This window comes from Anguilla rostrata, chromosome 10 (genome assembly GCF_018555375.3).
Source record: "Anguilla rostrata isolate EN2019 chromosome 10, ASM1855537v3, whole genome shotgun sequence".
In the NCBI taxonomy this organism is placed as follows: domain Eukaryota; kingdom Metazoa; phylum Chordata; class Actinopteri; order Anguilliformes; family Anguillidae; genus Anguilla; species Anguilla rostrata.
The window spans coordinates 39,552,980-39,568,837 of NC_057942.1; the positions used below are offsets into that span (position 1 = coordinate 39,552,980).

Here is a 15,858-nt window from a genome sequence, read left to right on the forward strand (position 1 = left end):
GGGAGACTTGCATGTTACTATCCATATACTGTACCTCTACCCTCCCTGTACCCAACTACTGTACCTCTACCCTCCCTGTACCCAAATACTGTACCTCTACCCTCCCTGTACCCAAATACTGTACCTCTACCCTCCCTGTACCCAACTACTGTACCTCTACCCTCCCTGTACACATATATGTACCTCTACCCTCCTGTACACATACTGTACCTCTACCCTCCCTGTACACATATACTGTACCTCTACCCTCCCTGTACACATACTGTACCTCTACCCTCCCTGTACACATATACTGTACCTCTACCCTCCCTGTACACATACTGTACCTCTACCCTCCCTGTACCCATATACTGTACCTCTACCCTCCCTGTACCCATATACTGTACCTCTACCCTCCCTGTACCCAACTACTGTACCTCTACCCTCCCTGTACCCAACTACTGTACCTCTACCCTCCCTGTACCCAAATACTGTACCTCTACCCTCCCTGTACCCAAATACTGTACCTCTACCCTCCCTGTACCCAAATACCTTTATTTCTAGTCGGAGTGTTTGTAGAGCAAACCGTTTTTGTACGTTCAGAGAAGGAAAAGACTTGAGTGAAAGAACGAAGGAGTAAAAAAGAAATTTTTTAAAAGCATTTTATAGGTCAGTGCTTTTTTTTTTTTTTTTTAAACGCCCCTCCCCAACCACTCACCAGATGACCTTACCAATAACAGAACTATTTTTTAGTTTGTCTTTTGTTTACAACCATTATTATTATTATTATTATTATTATTGCATTTATTGTAAATGACAGACTGGTATTATATCATCCCTTATGGCGATGGTGTTGTTGAATTACGTTACTCTTGTTGAGAGAATGTTTTATTATTACAGTGATCCGGTTGTACAGTTGACACATCTGTAACGTGACAGTATGGAGGCCCAACAGAAGGGTGTGGCCTTTTGGAGCGGGAGAGAGAGACCGAGTATGAGGCCCCCAGGGCTGTGCCTTAGCCTTAAAGATGTGTTTTTTATTTTAAAATTATTATTATTATTATTATTTTTCATTTTTTTTATTGAGGCTGTTCCTCTTCACTGCTGCGTCAGACGACAGAACGATGGGCGGAGCCAGCTCTCGCCCCGCCCTGGACTTGCGTCCTGAATTTTTTTTCCGCGAGAACATTTGGACGTCGCCTGTCGCCTGTCGACCTGTGGAGCACATGGCGCGCGACGCAGACAAAAACGCAATACAAAAAAAACGCACAAGCCTCTGTGATTGGATGGCTGGGATTGAAGGGGGGGGGGGGGCGGAGCTAAGCGGTTCGGCATCCTGTCTGCACTACGGAGGCTCCCCATTGGTCACCCCCGCCTTTGTGGTAGTTTAGTCTCGGGTTGACCTTTGACCCTTGTTTGGCTTCTGTGGATGTTTGCACGACTGGCATGGGGACAGGAGTGGGAGGAGGGTTGGGTTTGGGGTGGGGGGGGAGGGGCAAAAGGGGGGAGGGGTCTCCTTTATTTAAAACAGCCTCCTGGATGTGTTCCAGATTGGAGCTTCTTTTCTGACACATACTGTAGATTGTGCCGCCCTGGACCAATACAAACAGAGACTTTTCGCCCTGTAACGTCACTATATTTCCACTCGTTATTTTTTTTTTTACAGTTTAAAAAGGGAAACTGATTGTAAAGGACTCCAGAACAACGCGTATTTATTCGATTTTATTTTCTTTCTGCGTGTTCCTGTCGCTTCCGGAAACGGCAACCTGCCCGGACGATTCGGAGACGGTCGCGCGCTTATTTCAAACGGACTCCTCCTCAAATGAGACGGTACTGTAGATCAGCAATCCTTCACCAAGTTAAAATGAATAATACTGAAAGTTTACTTTTTTATATGCAGCAGCTGAAATAAACGCATGGGTTGATTCTGCTTCTGCTGAGGTTGTGTCTGTCTGTCTCTTATGCTCCACCTGTAAATATGACAGGAAATACAATGTATATCAATAATACAGTGTTTTTCTTACAGAAATCACATACATGTACAATTTTCCTAAATTATTATTTAGCAGTAATTATTGTTGTTGCGTTTGTTGTTATTGTTGTTAATCATAGTACTAGTACAAATCATACTACATTCTGGATTGGTTCAATCCAAACCCTGTCATCAATCCATTATCTGAGTTTTCAATGGGGGTCTGTGGCCGGACTTGATGTGCAATTTTAAAATATTTATATTTTAAAATAGAAAACCTTTTTATCTCCTGAGCTCACATGCTTTTCCAATGTGCCTCCACCAGGGGGCGAACTTAGAGTGTATATGGGTAAATTAAAAGCCAATGGGCCTAATTTAGGAAGATCTTCAGCATGTGCAAAGCCCTATATCACACGCTAAACTAATAAGACAGCCAGTGATTGGTGCAAAACCAATACCATGACCAATAATTGCTTTTGTGTGTACTAAAAGGTTTTTCAAGCAGTCCAGGGCTTAGTTGATCAGGCCCAATAAGATTTCAAACAGAAAACCTACTTACCCTAACCCCTCTTCTATCCGTTAAAGGTGTGTGCTTGAACTCTTCTTTGCATATGGCGCGTCTTTCTAAATATCTTGATGAACAAAAATATGCAGATTTTCTGTGGGTCACTAGGTCATTCTCTCATGCTATCAGTTAACAAAGTTATTTATGTGTACTTATAACGTGCCCAAGACTGCCTGAGACTAATTGTCTGATAATCAGTCTCTAATCATTTCCTTATTAGTCAGGGGGGAAATCTGTTTAAAAAAAACTCTGATCTTATGGGAAAAGACGTGAGAAGTGATTATTCTAAAATTAATCTGCGCTTTTTGCAGCTGTGTCGTCACCACAGGAAACTCCAGAGACGCCGTGTGAAGCAGCATCAGCTGGTTTAGCGCACACGTGCGTACGCACACGCGCAGCTGCTGGCAGTTTTGTGTGACATGAGAAGGTGTTTACTCTTCTTTTATGATGGTGTGACATCTATTGGTGGACACTTTATGCGAATAAGCAAACTTAATCACAGAGAGAGAGAGAGAGAGGGAGAGGGAGATAAGTGTGAGTGAGCTTTGTTCTGTTCATTTTCAATGCTTTGGTGATAGATATTGCTAATGGAACGTTTATTTATTTATTTGAGAAAATTAGCTTTCGCCCGCAATCTGTGCCTTTTCCTACATTCAAGCCTGATATTCAAGGCCTTAATGTATATGAAAAATTGTAATTGACTAGTGATGCGTACCCCGCCTGTGTGAGTCCGGTAGCGTTCTGAACTGGGCACTTCCTTATTCGCTGTTTCCGTGGTGATGGTGTCCGGGATATGTTCTGACCATGACAGATAAAGGAATAGAATCCAGGATAAAACCAGAGGACTGCTTCACGGCAGTGAGTCCGGTCTCTCCGGACACCTGTGACTCACTTTCACACCATGCCCCCACACCCCCCCTGCACCCCCCGCCCCCCCCCCAAATCCGGTTACCACGGCACTCCAAACCTCTCCATCGCCCTTTTTAAAATTTATTAGGAAGAGCAGCGAGTTTCAGGAGAATAGACCGTATGTATTATTTTTACATTTCTGGCAGCGGCAGTGAGATGTTTTGTTCAGCTCTGCTCTGCAGCACAAAGGCCCCCCCCCCCCAGCGTGGGCTCTGTGTAAAAGCGGCCGTGTGATTGACAGGTAAGGCAGCCGCTCCCGCTTCGAGAGGATCGCTATCTCTAGCACCGCGGCGAAGAACGTCCGCGCCGCTCGTGTTACGAGCCTCGCCTGCATCGCATCACCGCGTCTCCTCCTGTCGGTTCGGTAGGACGGCACACGGGCGTGCGGTCTCCTCTGGAGGAGGAGGAGGAGGAGGAGGAGCAGGAGGAAGGTTGACGCCGCATGTATAGCTTGTGCGGCCAGACTGCAGGCCCCACGTCAGCCAGAGGGGGCGCTCTCCCGCGAATGCCAGGAAGTGTGAAACCCTCCCTGGGTGACGCTGCGAACGATAAGGTGCGTGACGATCGGCCATGTGACCTCGTAACTGTGACCACGTAAACACCTCTCATCGCTGCTCACACCTAAGGCTAGTGGTGCATCCCTGTCCTCACCTCCCTTCCTCCACTCCCCCACGACCACTCATATCTTTCCCGGAAGTATTTGGAGGAAAGGATGAGTTTGAAGCCGCTTCCCCAATACAGTTCTGTGTGTTTGGCTTGTCGTCTTCAATATTGGGACACTGGAGGGAGGGAGGGAGGGAGGGAGGGAGGACACAAAGATCGGTTTCCGGGGCACGAAGGAGACAGGACAGTAGTGGAGGAAAGGAGTTTTTGAGTATTGGGATGCACCCTATTTTATCTCTCGTTTGGCTGCACATATTTGGCTGTGTAAAAATAGGAAGGACGGACACAAGGTGAAGAGAGAGAGAGAAAGAGTGAGAGCGATTTTTGATTTCACACAATCTGCTTTCCCCGTCTCTTTTGGACTCTGGAGCTCTGTCCCAACCTGTCTCCTGCCGAAAGTGTGTGTGTGTGTGTGTGTGTGTGTGTGTGCGTGAGATTGTGTGAGAGAGAGAGGGAGCAAGAGGGCGAGTGTGTGTCTCACACAAAAACAAGGTAGTGCGGAGAGAAACAATAATTTTTGTCATTTACATAAACTTCTTTAATTCACAAACTCACCAATGATTTTCATAGTTTCATAGGATCATTCACAGTTTGATAGATCATTCACAGATCACGTTCTGGCACACAGCAGTAAGGAAATGACCCCGTACTTCACACGTTCATAGGTCCGCCACGGTTTTCTGTTGAGTTTTAATACTTAACGGTGCATTTTTAAATGAAAATATATACATCCACAAAAATTCTGGGGTACACGTGCACATCCTCTGGTACTGTGGACTTAGGGAAGTATGCAGGTGGGCGTGGCACATTCATAAGACTAGACATAAGGTGCCATGGCAACAGCACACCGGTGCGGCGGCCATTTTGTGTGGGCGGGAGCATTAACAGCCGCAGCCGGGCGGCTGTAGGAGCGGGGGGGTGTCCGTGAGCTTGGCGTTGGGCGTCGCCGTGCCGACGGCGGGGTCGGCCTCCGGGTTCTCCGCGGTCTGGACGCAGATGATGTCCACCAGCCGCTCGAACGTCTGCGCCACGTTCACGTTCTCCTTGGCGCTCGTCTCCAAGAACTGGAACCCTGCGGGGTGGGGGTGAGAGTAAGGGGGGGGGAGGTTAAAAATATTTGTCACACCTTCTCATTCTCTCCCAGTCATCTCTATCCCACCTGTCCCTCCCCATCTGTCTCACTCTCTCTCCCTCTCTCTCTCCGTCTCCCCCTCTTTCTCTCTCCACCTCTCTTCTGTCCTCTCCCTCTCTCTCTCTGTCTCCCCCTCTTTTTCCTCCCCCCTCCTCTGTCTCCCCCTCTTTCTCCTCCACCTCTCTTTCTCTCCTTCTCCCTCTCTCCCCCCCCCCCCCCCCCAGGCATGGCACACTCACCCAGCTGCCCAGCCAGAAGCCAGCATCCTGCTACTGATGTTGGGGACCACCCTCTCCTCCTCTGTCTCTCCCCCTCACTCCCCCTCTCTGCTCCCTTCACCCCCCCCCCCTCCCTCCCTCCCCCCTCCCTTCGCTCGGGCGTGGGACACTCACCCAGCTGCTCGGCCAGCATCCTGCCGCTGGCGGCGGGGACCACCCTCTCCTCCTCCATGTCGCACTTGTTCCCAGCCAGAACCACCTGCGCATTGTCCCAGGAGTACGTCTTGATCTGGGTCGACCTGCGACAGGGTCGGCCCGCACGCGCCCATTAGTGCACTGTTCCCCTGTAGCAGACCCGAGTCAAATACCTATTTGTTTTGGATTCAAATACGCAAGTATTTATACGTATTCTAATTTTCTACGCTTTACTGATCTTGTCTAGTGTATTTGAACCAATGAAACCCCACCTTCTGATCATATTGGCAGGCTCAGTTGCACCAGGCAACATCAATGGAGGACAAAAGTATTTGAATCCAAAACAAATCTATACATAGGTATTTCAGATTCCAGGAGAGTGTGAAAACCCCTGAGAATGATCACGCAAAGATGTTACTGACCGTGTGAACAGCAGAATCCAAGAGAATTTTCATGGTCCCACGAAAGACTAATTGTATGTACACTACCCTTTTAATTGTCAGTATTTTGTAGGAATTTCACTGGTGTCTAAAGTGTTAAGTATTTCAGGTAAAGCATTCGTACCCAGGTCTGTTCAGCAGGCAACATCAGAACACACCCGGCAAACGTTGCAATGTTAAGGCATGTTAAACACAACCCTGAAGTACAGTAATGCAGTTCCCTCTCTGCAGATTTTAGATGACACGTTTTTTTAGGCGAGAAATCCATTTGTGTCACAGTAATGATCAAAGCTTCCAAATTCGGGAGAAAATGGCTGACGTGATGAAATCACTGTGAAGGGGGCGTGGCCACGAGACTCAGACAGCACAGAACCTGAGCTGACCTGGAGAAATTGTTATTCAGAGAGAGAGAGAGAGGGGGAGATGGAGAGAAAGACAGAGGGAGGGAAAGAAAGAGAAAAGGAAGGACAGAATGGGGGGGGGGGGGGGTCAGGTCGGGTCACCGTCGGATACTATTGTCTGCCCCAGGCAAGAATTGGCTACCATGGAAACAGTGCTGGATTTGTCCAATCCAGTCACACACACGAAAACCCATTTAAAACAGAAAGAGGAATTTTCAGAAGCGTATTTTTTTTTACGTCGATATGCCGGGTTAACTCAGCAGGGACAGAATGTACTGGCGGTAAATGCACTCGGAGCTGAACAGAGTGGATTGTTTTGCTCTGTGCAGCACAACCATGCTAGCATTCTTCCTAATGATGTAAGAACAAGGGTTCACAAACCCCATAATGGGTGGAGCTAATTATGAACTGTCAATCGTTGACTCGTTTGAATCGATCAAGCGCTTCACACAGTGAAACAAATACTGGTCAAAATCAGCAGGCTACTGATAGCATTCATAGCGATATATACTTAATATGATAAAATCATATTTCTCTGAGAAGGTACACCTAGAATAAAACGCGTGTGATAAAATCATATTTTCTGGCTTGTTTAGTCCTGTTATTGGGAGCCTGCCTGGTCCACCCGCCCCTGCTGTTCCATACGCACCATCTTGGGCAAAAATCATAATTCATATCGCACACAATATCAGCACTGTCTGCAGCGCCTGTCTCAGTCAGTGGTGGACAGATATAGAGTTTCTGCCAGATGTCATCGCCTAAAATGTAACACTTTCCTGCTCTGGAACTCAATTTAACCGCACCGCGGTCGCACGCGAGATAGCCGTTAGCCACAGCACATTCATCACAGTCAGTGTATGAGCTAATTACGGAGAGCCACGGAGAGCTCGGGGAAGCTAGTAAGCGATTAAGCTGACGCTAATGCTAATCGATACCGTTTGGAAGGTGCGAGAGCAAGTTAGCAATTAACGGTGCCAAAATTCCTGCAGGAACTGGTCGTGACCGGTTGAATCGACTGCTCAAGCACGCGGCCCACGTTTACGGATCTCAAATGTCCTCAACAAATACAATGAAGAATGAGGTCCATCTCAAATGATCCAGGCCCACGTTTATGAGATAGGGCTGCTGATCTCAGATCAGTTTAGCCTTTTAGCTCAAAATGTAGAAGGTTAGAATAAGGACAGGGGAAACTGGATCCTAGATCTGCACTCCTACACTGAGACACTTAATGTCTCATAAATATAGGGCCAGATATTATATTACCCATCCATCCATCCACCATCTAACCTGCTTATCCTGGTTAGGGTTACTGGAGCCTATCCCAGAGTACAGGAATACACCCTGGACAGGTCGCCAGTCCATCGCAGGGCACACACACCATTCACTCACACACTCTTACCTTGGAGCAATTTAGAGTCTCCAATTAACCCAACCTGCATGTCTTTGGACTGTGGGAGGAAACCGGAGTACCCGGAGGAAACCCACATTGATACGATTCGAACCAAGAACCTTCTTGCTGTGAGGCAACAGTGCAACCCATTGCACCACCATGCTGCCTATATTATATTATCCTAATCTGCTCCAGTTTCCTTTCTGCAAGTTGTGATTTTTGCAGTTAGTTTCTGTATGATTTAGTTTGGAAACTGAAATAGTACTAGCTCTACACAATGATTACTTTCTGCTTCCAGGTTAAAGGTCATGGCTGGAGACTCACCAGTCCTGCACAGCATTGAAAGACTCCTCGTTGGTGATGTCATACATCAGGATGAAGCCCATGGCTCCTCTGTAGTAGGCTGTGGTGATGGTCCGGTACCGCTCCTGTCCTGCTGTGTCCTACACACACATACACCAAAGTTATTGTTAGAAAGTTGCTTTAGTGCAGTTTTCAGCTATACAGTAGACAACACTCGGTACACTGTATGGCCCCTGCCATGTCGCACACACACACACACACACACACACAAACTCATTCACACATGCGCGCACACACACATGCGCACACACACTCACAAACTCACTCACACATGCACACACACACACTCTCACATTCACACACACACACACACACTCTCACATTCACACACACACACTCACATTCACACCCACACACACATTCACACCCACACACACACACAGAAGGCTCATACCCTGACCTCGGCTGCCCTGTGTTCTGTGTGGCAGTAGCTCCACAGCAGAGGTGGGAATGGCACCTTATGAAACTCATTAAATGATAACAGGGGCCTCTCATCGTGTGCCTGACAGAGCAGATCCCTGGCTCTTATCTCCCAGCACATCCATAACCAAAGCCAGAAACACCCTCGGGGCCTCTGGGGTTACCATGGATATCGGCCATCGCCGTGACGACCAGCCTGGAGTCTGTGACTGCTGGACCACTGAAGGTACAGGGGGGAGGCTCATGGGTAAAAGTGGCCCTTGTCACTTTTTAATTCTTTTTTAAAAAATTTAAAATTAAGAATACCTTGTGGAATTGAAGGGACGAACACAGACACTGTCGCAGTCATTTTAATTAAAATGGATCATTGTCTCCAAAATGTGTTTTCTAGAGACCCACCTAGTGAGCCTGACTAATCCTACACCTGAGTTCTCTGTTAATTAAGTCTGACTCGCTAATTGAACGGAGATTTTAATCTAAGCACTGAAGTGTGAAAAGATGTGCAGTTGGTGGCGTGTCTGTGCCAAATAAACACATTTGTTTATTCAACATTTTTGTTAATATCAGCCTCATAAGCACAGAGACAGCTATGTCAATTTAGCTTAATTAGTTGTTCCATCAATCGTTCTACGCTAATTACTCGAGTGGAAAAAACTGAATGAAACCGAAATAGCTCACACAGATGTGACCTCACCACACTCCCAGCAACCCATATATCTCATATCATACAAAACCTTCCCTTTCTCTCCCTTTATCTGTTTCGTTTCTTCCATGGAATCTTTTCTACTATGCACTACCTTGTGAAGAAGTGATGTCATAATTGGCCTGTTTCTTCTGGTTTCTCAATATACTCAATATTGCTGTGGCAACTTTTTCCCCCAATCACAGCCAGTGACAGTGAGACTTTTAGCAGCCGTGGTTCCTTTCATCCTCCAATGAATGACAGCAGGAGAGTCCTTTGATCTGCATGAATGATCATTGCTCCTCAAACCTCATGGTGTTCAATGCCCCCCCCCACCCTGCTGTGTTCATGCTGAGGCAGAGAGTCCTGTGAGAGTCCCACATCCCATCTGTGTGAATCAGGGGCTGATTCATCACCTCAGCCATCTGCAAACGCTCAACAGAAAACCGACATGTATTTCAGTTTTAGGGAGAAATCTTGTTTCGGAGAAATCTTGTTTGACTCCTGTAAGGCCCAGGTAAAGTGCTGCTGAAGTACGTCAGTTCAGACTTGAAGGGCTTTACCGAAGCTTATTCCAGGAATCGGAACAATCAGCCATAATTAAAACTGTAGGCCCGATAACAGTGGAGATACAATTCAGGCAGGAGCCGAGTGTGTTTGCCTGTTATCAGACAGCCTCTAATGATTTTTCCCCCCCTGACAACAGAATAAACTGAACTCCACAGTCAGGGAGTCAGGGGAGGATGATTAACACACAAATGATCAACACACATGCGATTCCCACACGATTAACACACACGATTAACACACAAATGATACACACACACACATGATTATCCTCATCCTCATCATGAGTTAGATTGAGCTCCAGTAAACCAGGCGATGACTAAGCACTGAGTCACCACGTTAAGTAAGTGGGCAGGGTACTCAGCAAACTTCTCTCCCAGTGAACTGTTTAGGGCTATGAAGTGAATTACAGGCAATGGGGTTTAGCTAATCAGTGCGGCGGCCTGGAGCACAGGCTGCTTTCTGGGGACCTCACAAGTTCACACACTTGTGCTTTCACTGGAGACAGAGCACCTACCAGCTTTATGAGGACCTCGCCATTTCACACACGTTCATGCACTTTCACTGGAGACAGAGCGCCTACTGGCTTTATGGGGACCTCGCCATTTCACACACATGTCCTTTCACTGGAGACAAAGCGCACCTCAGAAGGTATTTTTGGAAGCACCGCAACGTAGGACATTTTTTCTTCTTTTTTATTTATTTATTTTTTTTTTTTTTAAGGATTCTCATTGTGCCTACAGGCTCTATTCTGTTCTCGCTGCATGGGCACGGAGCGACGCCTTTCTTCCCTGGTCCTCCCCCCAGCAGGGGGCGACGGTGAGCCAGGAACTCCATCCCACCATTTTTACTTTCCCTCGCCCCACCCCGCGCTGCTCTGATAGGTCAGCCCGCCGGCCTTCTCCCACAGACAGACCCGCCCCTCCGCTGCGATTCAAGTCACGGCATACTTCCCTCGCCGCTTTTAGCCCTGACGAATGTGCGTCAGTGTTTTATTGTCATTCTCATCCATTACTCTCTTCCTGCATTCAACACGTCCCCTCAGCAGGGCAAGCGTGCGGCTGCTCGTAAATAACCCACCATCACACGTATTACTCTGTGGATCTGAAATTAGTCGTGAAGAAATATGTCTTCATGACTAATGTGCACATACATGTACACACACACACAGACCACATGCTTCCATACACACACACACATACACGCACACACACACGCACACAGACCAAATTCTTTCATACACACACACACACACACACACGCACACAGATCAAATGCTTCCATACACACACACGCACATAGACCAAATGCTTCCATACACACACGCACACGCACATAATTTTACCCAGATCTGCAGCTTGATCCTCTTGTCATTCTTGTAGACGGTCTTGACCTTGAAGTCGATGCCCACGGTGCTGACGAAGGCGGAGGTGAAGCAGTCGTCGGCGTAGCGAAACAGGAAGGAGGTCTTCCCCACGCTGCTGTTCCCGATGATCAGCAGCTTGAACATGTAGTCGAAGTTCTGGTCCGAGTTTTCCTTCTGGCCGAACTTTCCGTCCTGCGTGGTAGCCATCTGTAAAGAGAACGAACGCTCAGCTCTCTCAGCTCTCTAAAATGGCGACGAACACCCTCGGGGTGCTCTACCGCGCTCAGTTCCAAACAGATAAGAAGATGCATTAAAGATATAAAACTGAGTTATACACTCGAGCAAGGTCTCAGACACAGACACCATTTATACAGCTTCTGGAAGGGGAGCTAAAGTTTATGAGATTAGTTTTCCTGCAAGCCAGAGGTATGTTATAGGTATTTGAGTGATAGGAGTTAGTTTTTTTTTTTGTAGGGTAGTGTCATAGGAATTTTTATAAGTTAGTGTTACAGGTATGTTATAAGGCTAGTGGTTGAGCTGATTTGAGTCCAACTGGAGGCCCACACAAGAAGGATTCTTGATTCTTCAGAGGTAACTGATCAATAGTTATTAGCAAAGCACATGTTTTTTGGCATGACTTGACGGGTGTTTCAGCAACATTTACGTTTCGACGCAAGTCAATGGTGACAACACAGACGAAATACAGTCAATCATTTTATTCCCCTCAGAACATGTAGTAGCAAGTGTTTTTTTTCTTCTTCATGTAATGTCTCCCCAAGTGCCAATTTTAAGTTATTGCGCTATTTAGACATGATTTTAATAATTTCTGGACGAATCAGGGACAGTTTGAATCACTGCCGAGTCACTGTCTCTCACGTGCACAGTGGACGACCCGGATTGGCCGGAATTCACGCCCATATAAGGGCCCCCCTTTCTCCTACTGCGCAGTCTCTGGCTCCAGTTTTTTGGCAGCAGCGCAAACTACATCCGTGGTTTTTAAAATGCTTTTCACCAAGCCCGTGGAAAGTCGGTGGGTGACGTTACAGGGATTTTGATCCATATTTTTTCTACGGTTTATGGCCTGAAGTTATTTCTGGACTCACTTCCTGTTTGGAGCTCGAGTTTAATAAAAAGCTTTTAGGCTAATAAAAGACGGCCGGGGCAGGCTGTGGTGTATTCACGCACCGGTGCCAAACATGAAATAAGCCGCTCCATTTGTTTGCATGGCTAGGCTACTTTATACTTGGCACCAGTGCTTGGATACATCAGTCTGTCTAAACTCTTTTATTAATCCTATCACACGCCAACAATTCTCACAATGTACAATTCTTGTCCAATGTCTTTTTTTCCATCTTTCAGCACTGACATCACGAACTGGCACATACCAACCAATGAGGAGTCATCTTATTACAGGGTGGACACAGATGTCACCGAGATACACTTGGAGTTCCCGCTCCACAGGAAGTCCCACGAAAACCAACGGTGAGCATTCACCTTTACTACAATACTGTGGACTTAAGCGGACCACCACGCCAGTGTTCTCCTGGGGGGCCAAATTCTTTTGTAAAATGGTGCAGGCCAGCAGGGAGGACATTCATGGCGGACCTCATCTTGTCCATTAAATAGGCCTGACCTGAACCTGTGATGCTCTCCAGGAAAAAGACACACGCCCCTGATCTGGCGGTTCCGAACCCAACCCGGCACTGCCAGTCCTCAGTCAGACAAGAAGGGGAATGTGTTTGCATTTTAGCAAACATGCTAGCACCTCAACCCCCACCCCCCCCCCCAACCCCCCTCACCAAAGGTCCATATTATATCATTCATACAGTCAAATCAGTTTTAAAGCTTCTGTGTGGTCACTTCAGTGTTTTAAAAAGTTAAAGCAGTTCATGGTACATTGCCTAGTTATTTAACGGTGTTACTACATTACATTATGTGAACGGTCACACAGGTTCCATGATATGAAAATACACAGAAAAATGTCCAGTGTTAATTCAACTCTCCTACAGATAACATTTGATCCCAAATTCCAGAGTGGGTCCAAATGTTATTTGTTAAGAGTTGAAATAACACTGGACATTGTACTGTGTACATTTACATCAATGAGCCAGACTTGTACAATACCACCTCCAATTAAATATACAACAAAGACAGATTTACCATTGGATAATCACTGAAAATGGTAAAATCATTCATCCACGCACATATAAACATATCACTACTGTACTATTGTTATTAGGTAAGGGTGTACAAATGAGTACTATTTTATAACGTTTCTTAAATATTCAAAGTAGCAAAAGGTTCCTAAACTGTTACTTTTTCAACGACCGCGTGGTATAGCGATATTACAACGGATTTCCTCTGATTTGCCCCTTGACGCGACAGAAAGGAGGGCGGCTCTTTTCTCCATACCGGATGATTCGTATGAAACCCCTTCACGGTTGATTAGTACAGATATACTGTGCTCTAAACACGGATATAATCAGAAATATGGCAACGTTGCCAAATGCAGTAGCCCACATGATCGTGAAAGGACGTGCGTAAAATGCCAGATTTCTACTTTTGGCGATTTGTGTACTTTTATTGTTTTATATTTAATCATTCGGTTACCATTCAAAAAGCATATCAACCGAAGTAGCTGCACATCAATCATTCGTATCCATGCCATGACGATTTCAATGAATCGCTTTCAACAAACAAGATAATGAAAACTGACAGCGTTAAGCACCCAGAAACACCGCAAACACAAACCTGTATAGGTGCTTCGTGTCTCATTCAGCAAACTGCTTCACCGGTTTCGCCAGATCGCTATTATCAATTGTGCGGGGATGCTATTCAGTTCCGGCACTCTCCGTAAAATCAGCACCCGAGAGCTGTCCTCCACTTACTGGATGCACGGGTGCGCGCGAGCGAAGGCGCGTTACCAGGCACGCAACCAAGCCCGTGTTCGCTGCCGGGGCTTGTAGTTTCATGCGGCTCACTCGCACTAAAATGGATTTCAATTAGGACTACATTACTCAGCATGCAATGTTTTCTTTACTTTGATAAATTCAGGCTAATAGTTGGTTATTAGGTCCTCAGAAGACCGGATGCTTTTTAAACGTCCGAAATCTAAAAGTATTACAATGGAATAAATTTAATTTTGGGGGGAGAAATTGTCTTTCATATATTTCTACTAATGCATCTGGTCATAACAAGGCGAAAACAACGAAAGTAGAAACGGGTAGTTCTGTAGAAAAACGGTTTGTGAATATTTCTTTATTTTTTAAAATGAAACATAACCATGTACAAGATGGTATATTGTCACAGACTGTAATATATTTTATTATAAATTTTATTTTATGTTATCAGTTTCACCACCCCCGTAAAAATATATAGTTTGGTCTTACCTTACCGTACAGATCCATTCATGTGCGTAATTAAACAAAGATTTAAAAAAAAACAATATCCTTATTAATATGGTAAGTCTTGTTTGTTGCCAGTCTTGTAGGGAGTGATTAACGTAGAACGATTTAACGGAAACATATCGGGACATGCCTTTTTCCAAGACGAAAAGACTGCAAAACAGCTGAGAGAGAGAGAGAGAGAGACGTGCGTCAGAACAGAGGCCAAATGGAAAAACAATAATGAAGACGTGATCGAAAAACATCGTTGTCCAATATAAAGGAATACCGTCAGAGGAAATATGCAAGAAACCCACTTCACCCGAGAGATCAGTCATAACCCTGACCATATATAGTCGCATTTCGACAATACCATTAGAATCCCTTTCTGTCGTCTACTATCTAACGACTGCATTGAGGTTACTGCGCGCGATTGGTCAGATTAGCTCGTCGAAAAAGTTTTCCAGTTCTAAAATTGGAAAACCCACTCTTCTGTTCTAGCTGTCAAATGATAGAACAAGCTTCATGTGGGCCTATTTGTATTTGTCCATGCATTGCTTCGTGCAACAGATTCATTTGTGTGTCTGCCTTCAAGACGGTTGCCGTAGTTACTAGATAATAAATCAAGCAAATCCCAGATATGTAAAAATGTACTTCATTCAAACAAATCTGCATACCTGCACACACCAAATAGTAAGCCAAAAAGACAGATTAGTGTTTAAATGTGTAGTCACGTTTTGTATTTCCCTGCGGTTGTATCGGTGCAGAACGGTGGAACAGAAGGTAGGTCTGCGGTTTGCATATCACCAGGTCTGCTGTTTTGGGCACATATGAAAGGGCATTTGGGGGGGGGGGGGGGGTGATGATTCACCCTGGAGAGCCGCTGGTTCTGCACACACCGACAGGAGGAATGAGAGAGAAACTATTCTCAGTGATAGAGAAATAGTGTGTATGTCTTCATTTTTCTCATGGTGGAACATGCAGCGATACACAGGCCAACACAAAAACGTTTCAAGAAATTTGATGGAAGATTCTGGCGTTACGCCAAAAATCGTGACTCTCTGATTCGGTGACCCTACAGGGTGCTGAATGGCAATTTCAGCTACTTCACCACGAGGTCACATATGTTTATAGCTGTGTTACTGCAACGTGACTGGTGGCCCCCCTGTGTGTTGGTCTGTCTATTGAACGCCGTGGAAATGCTTTAGTGACA

At 45.9% G+C, this 15,858-nt stretch overlaps 1 protein-coding gene across 3 annotated transcripts; it reads right to left on the reverse strand.

The window, feature by feature from the left end:
- Positions 1-4,602: 4,602 nt before the first annotated feature.
- On the reverse strand, positions 4,603-15,170 carry rab3c (RAB3C, member RAS oncogene family). Of its 3 annotated transcripts, XM_064297025.1 has the most exons (6): positions 14,935-15,170; positions 14,652-14,830; positions 11,242-11,469; positions 8,189-8,307; positions 5,613-5,737; positions 4,603-5,160 (listed from the first exon to the last, which is right to left on the reverse strand). In XM_064297025.1, exons 2-6 carry the CDS (start codon positions 14,667-14,669, stop codon positions 4,970-4,972), a joined length of 681 nt encoding a protein of 226 aa, XP_064153095.1. In that variant the 5' UTR covers positions 14,670-14,830; positions 14,935-15,170; the 3' UTR covers positions 4,603-4,969. The 3 variants fall into 3 exon arrangements, with proteins under 3 accessions (XP_064153095.1, XP_064153093.1, XP_064153092.1); XM_064297023.1 differs by having other exon boundaries at positions 14,652-15,170; XM_064297022.1 differs by lacking the exons at positions 14,652-14,830; positions 14,935-15,170 and adding an exon at positions 14,014-14,246.
- Positions 15,171-15,858: the final 688 nt, after the last annotated feature.